The sequence below is a fragment of the Dipteris shenzhenensis genome, chromosome 11 (assembly GCF_047967505.1).
Source record: "Dipteris shenzhenensis isolate YYH24624 ecotype China chromosome 11, Dip_SZ_1.0, whole genome shotgun sequence".
In the NCBI taxonomy this organism is placed as follows: domain Eukaryota; kingdom Viridiplantae; phylum Streptophyta; class Polypodiopsida; order Gleicheniales; family Dipteridaceae; genus Dipteris; species Dipteris shenzhenensis.
Genome location: NC_141606.1, coordinates 20,798,512 through 20,801,034, shown reverse-complemented (window position 1 = coordinate 20,801,034; position 2,523 = coordinate 20,798,512). Strand labels below are relative to the sequence as shown.

General features: G+C 49.1%; 1 protein-coding gene across 1 annotated transcript; it reads left to right on the top strand.

Moving 5' to 3' along the window:
* The first annotated feature begins 630 nt into the window (after positions 1-630).
* Positions 631-1,909, top strand: LOC147896753 (uncharacterized). The gene is made up of 2 exons (XM_087381614.1): positions 631-1,223; positions 1,634-1,909. Exons 1-2 carry the CDS (start codon positions 742-744, stop codon positions 1,800-1,802), a joined length of 651 nt encoding a protein of 216 aa, XP_087237740.1. The 5' UTR covers positions 631-741; the 3' UTR covers positions 1,803-1,909.
* Positions 1,910-2,523: the final 614 nt, after the last annotated feature.

Here is a 2,523-nt window from a genome sequence, read left to right as displayed (position 1 = left end):
TTTTGTGGGAAAAGTAATGGATTTAATTAACGTGAGTAAATTTTAAAATAAAATGGGTTGAATAATTGAGATGCGAAGAGGTCCTAGTTGACTCGGGGCAATTATTTGAAATGAGGGCCTAAGATTTTATTGCATTTTTTTTCTTTTGGGGACCTTATTTTTCTCAAGTGGACGGGCCCAGCCGGTGTATGCCGGTGTCAACCGGTCAACAGTCCCCGTCGGGGCCCACGACAAACGACTGGTCCGTCAGCGCGCCACGCATGCAGGTGGGGCTTGAGAGCGAATTCTAGTACGACACGTGCAGGGGGCCGACCGATTGACTCGGGGCAATTATTTGGTAAAGAAATGGGGGCCAGAGATTTTATTGCATTTTTTGGATTTTTTAGGCTGACCGGCCTAGCCGGTTCGAGCGGGAGGGAGCCACGGATGCAGGAGATGCAAGGGAGCGAATGAGAAAATGGCACGTGGAGGAGAGGGAGGGTAGGATCACACCAGGGGTGGTGTGTCCTTATGGGGAGGACACACACTCTCTCTAGGGAAGATATTCTCGCTCCTCTCTCTAGGGGGCATTTTTCTCTCTCTTTCGGAAAAGCATGTTTTGGAGGTGGGAGGCCTCAAAAGCCTTGGTTTAGGGGAGTTTGGAGGCGACCCAATGAGCCTTCTCCTCCTCTGACCTCCCCTTCTCTACCTCTGCTTCGAGCTCAACCGCCCTCTTCGACTTCCTCCTCCTCCCCTGCCTCCATGTTGCTCGGTAAACGCCCTCGCATCATCCGTAGAACCACCTCCATGTCCCATCTCCACCCTCGCCCCCCTCCTCCCCACAAATCCTCCTCCGCCCCTCCCCCTCGTCCCCCCCCTCCCCCTTCCCCCCCCATTGACGATGATTCCATGCTCGCTTGCCCCGACGATAGCTCCCCAGATTGTGACATGCTCCAGAACGGCGTCTCCATGATGAGTATCGAGGATACTTCCGACGCCCAGCAGAGCATGGCCATCGATAGTGTCGCGGCTGCCTCTCCGTCTGATAGATCTTCCGATTCTCAAGGTGGCCACTGGCCTCCTCATGCGATTCCTGCAGGATCTCCAGCTACAACTCTTGGGTCTCCAGCATCCGCGATTCATGCCAGACCTGAAGCCGTGGAGTCGATACGTCCTGGGCACTTTCTGGACGTCTGCTTTTTCTGTGACCGACGCCTGCACGGGCGAGACATTTTTATGTACAGGTGCTTTTTGGATGAACCAGTATGTAGAGCTTGGTGGAAGGGAAAGCTCGGAGACATTTGTGTATTAGTTCCGATTTTAGTTCTACGACGGATTGTTATCATGGAGGCCTTCCGGTTGTGAAACGAGAGAGCGGTTTTCTTTAACAGTCAGTGGATCGGTCTCTTTGTGCTGTTTCTTTCCTCTCGGTGAGAGTAAGAGGGAAGAGGGGGCACATAGCTATCCGGGTGTGCGAGCGTCGAGTTGTTTGCCTTGGAATGCACAGTTGTAGGCTTGTAATATCCTAGATCTTTACGCTACCTTGTCTGTTTCTGGGCTCGAAGGAAATTGTTTTCGCCTAGTTTTCATTTTGAGTAAACGAATGTTAGTGCGTGAAAAATGATCTGAACTAGTTTCGTTTGTCTGTTGACAGGGGAGATCGAGCATTCTGCAGTATCGAATGCAGGCATCATCAAATCGCAGCAGACGAGCGAAGAGAGAAATGTGCTGTAACGGCAGTGAAGAAAGGTGGTGCTACGCCCTCAGTGAATCCCACAAGCAGAAAGCAAGTGGTTCCTGCCGAGACAGCAGCTGCCGCCTAGAATATAATCAAATCACAATTTGAGCTCGAAGGCCGTCCAAACTCGGCTCTGAGACTCACTAATTTTTTGCTAATAACCCGTATATTAGACGCAATGTATAAGTCTCCTTGCTATGCCCACAAAAATATGCTTCTATAGGTCATATGGCAACTGTGACAAGCTCATCTTGAGCTCTCACTTTTCTAGCTATTGTATAGAGACCAATGCGAACGCAAGATTCGTTGTCTATGGTTGGTGTACAGCTTTTGCTGCAAGACAAAGGTGATCCCCCTAAAGCTCCGTTGGATTGCAATCCACTATCGGTAAAAACGCTACATGCTCCCTTAAATTCAGATCATGGCGTAACTCGCAGGTTTGGCTACGGAGATGACCTTAACGTTTTCGTTCTATGGGATTCACGTCCCTTTTTTGCGTGGGATGCAATGACATTAGTATATTGAGTCATTGCCGAGAGCCTCTGTCCCTCAGCTCTTTGCAGTGGTTAAAATTCACTTTCTCCACTGTCAACAAATAGTTCCTGCAAATTATGCAGATTGGCTGACACAGATGGCTCGATTGGCGATCTGTGCTCCTGTGAATTCTTATTGTATAAAACTTATATTTTTAATGTAGTAATCGCAAGTCTTCACTATTTACTTCCAGGATGGTCATTTTTGAAAAATCTCAGGAGAAGACCTTGCTGTTAACAAGGGCACCAGGATGCTTTGAAACGATGGTCCAT